Source organism: Glycine soja, chromosome 10 (genome assembly GCF_004193775.1).
Source record: "Glycine soja cultivar W05 chromosome 10, ASM419377v2, whole genome shotgun sequence".
Taxonomy (NCBI): Eukaryota; Viridiplantae; Streptophyta; class Magnoliopsida; order Fabales; family Fabaceae; genus Glycine; species Glycine soja.
The window spans coordinates 7669474-7671781 of NC_041011.1; the positions used below are offsets into that span (position 1 = coordinate 7669474).

The window sequence follows — 2308 nt, forward strand, 5'->3', positions numbered from 1 at the left end:
AAAATATTGTTTGTTAAAAATATACATTAAATATTCAATGAGTGTGTAACTGAGGCTGACTTTTTGAGAAAAAAACTTAAATTTAATATCATAAAAAAATATTCTTGAATAGAGGCAAAGAATATAATTAAGTTTGATTAACTTATGAAATGAGAAATAACCGTAAAACCAACTTAAGAGACCAAAACTTTTTAAAATACATTATATCTTCAATTATGATAGTTAAAAAACTGTAACGTGGATCACTTTTTTTCTTCCTTATACTCGGTCTTCTTTCTTGTATGTATATTATAATCTTTTTATAAGGAAATGGAAAGAAATCACTGATAGAAAGTTTAGGGCTGCGCACTTCGGAAAGGCAACAAATCACATGAATCATATCTACAAAACGCTGTTGTTATCGCCGAAACAGAAAGGGACAAAAAATAAACACAGGAAGCAGCAAATTCAATCACGTTTCAAAAGAAAACTACACTTTACCAACCTTACATACACACTACAAAAGCCATAGTACTGTCACTACTATATCCATTTTTTTTTTTTTTGGAGACCGTTGTTCAAGTCACCCGTCTAACCACTATTCAAAGTGGGGCCCACCATAGCCGTCACCAAAATTGCAAGGCGCGGTAAAAAAACAAATCCTAATGCAACACGCGGATTTCCGAGTCACCCACTCCCCACGACTCAGACCTTCTCCCAGACGCGAACCGGTTCACCGAACCCAAACCGGGAGGTGGTGCTGCACTCGAAAACGATTCTTCAAACGACGCGTCGTTTCGATTCGTTGTGCTGCTAGTGGTGCTTCCCCGTGCTTTCTTACCGTAACTTCTCTTCTTCTTCATCTTCGACGACGACGAATCTTCCTGCGGAAGATCCGGTTTCTGAACCGGTTTGCCTCTGCGACCGTGCCGGAAAATCGCGCGAACGCTTTCGAAGAAACCGGTTTTCTTCCTCTGGCTCCGCGTCGATTTTTGCCTCGTGACGGCGGAGGAGATTGAACCGGTGGTGGCGGCAGTGGCCGTGGAGGAGGAGATTGATCTCTGGCGTGTTCTTAATCTCCGATTTCTGTCACGCTTGGATCTCACTCTCCCTATGCACGAGACCTTCGGCGACGACGGTTCGACGACGGAGCCTTCCAATTTTCCGCCGACCGACGCGCTCCGCTTCGGGAATAGCCTGGCGTTTCCCGGCGGCCGATGGTTGCGGCGGCTCTTGGCGTCGGCGAAGGTAGCCTTCTGCGGCTTCGGCAAGCCGATAATCGCGGCTTTGGACTTCAAGTTCTTCGAGAATCGCTGAGAATTGTTGTTGGAGTTTGAGTTAAGGTTCGTTGAGGAAATAATTGAGTTTCCTTTCGTCGATTCGTTTCGCTCGTAAACGGCGTTGCGGTCCCACCAGTCGTACTCGGCGTCGCCGGAGAGCCAAAACGACTCCGGCGGCGAGTCCGGAAGGCGGCCGCCGTGGTCTCCCTCGTCGGCGTGAGGCTCGCAGGCGATTTTCTGGTCGGAGCAACCGCCGGCGCAGGCGGAAACCAGCGTTTCCAAATCCATCTGTGGCATAATAATATTAGAGAGAAAGAGAAAGAAATATTGTTTGTTTGGAGTTTTTTTTTTCTTTCAAAGTTGGTTGTTGAGTCGTCTTACACTCTTTGTGGTGGCGGTGTTGTATTTATATGAAGGGATTTGTGAATATTCGATTTTCTCTGTTCGCTCGCTATGTTGTTTTTCTTCTAGAGAGAGGGAAAAACTAAAGCTATCGTCAAAAGAATACGAAAGCAGTGTCAAAGCGAGAGGCATAGTAGTATACGATATAGCACAACAGGGGTGAGTTCGTTGTTTGGTTTGCAATTTGCGTGAGTATATAAAATATATATATTTTTTATATTACAGTTCATTAAATTAGATATTCATTTTGTTTACGGTATATGATTTTTATTGGTTTAAAATTATTTTATAAAATTAAATTCTTTTATTAAGTAAATCATAAATTTAAAAAAATCTTATAATATTGTGTGTAAGACCCTTTTGTTATATAAAAATTGTATATATTTCATTCAAAGTTGTTGATTCCTCGTTCTAACTTTCCTTTTTTATATAATAAAAAATTGTAGAGTCTTTTCTACTTGGTGTGAAATGACTCACCCAACGGCTTGGCTCTTGTTAAGAATTTCATTTTATGAAAGACATTGATTGATGAGGGTAAAATGGTACATTTATGTAATGTAGGTGATCTAAGGATATGTATAATGATAACCTTCCGGATATTCTAGAACGATGAAAGCTTTAATTAAAGCTTACATTTCCTCAATGAT

At 40.9% G+C, this 2308-nt stretch overlaps 1 protein-coding gene across 1 annotated transcript; it reads right to left on the reverse strand.

Annotated features, from left to right (window-relative positions):
* Positions 1 to 358: 358 nt before the first annotated feature.
* LOC114372466 lies at positions 359 to 1818 on the reverse strand. Its single transcript, XM_028330030.1, has one exon. The coding sequence runs from the start codon at positions 1554 to 1556 to the stop codon at positions 642 to 644; it is 915 nt and encodes a 304-aa protein (XP_028185831.1). The 5' UTR covers positions 1557 to 1818; the 3' UTR covers positions 359 to 641.
* Between the last annotated feature and the right edge of the window lie 490 nt (positions 1819 to 2308).

What these genes read in the sequence shown, in the direction of transcription:
- LOC114372466 (XM_028330030.1), bottom strand. Translation starts at nt 1,556, where the DNA reads ATGCCACAGATGGATTTGGAAACGCTGGTTTCCGCCTGCGCCGGCGGT.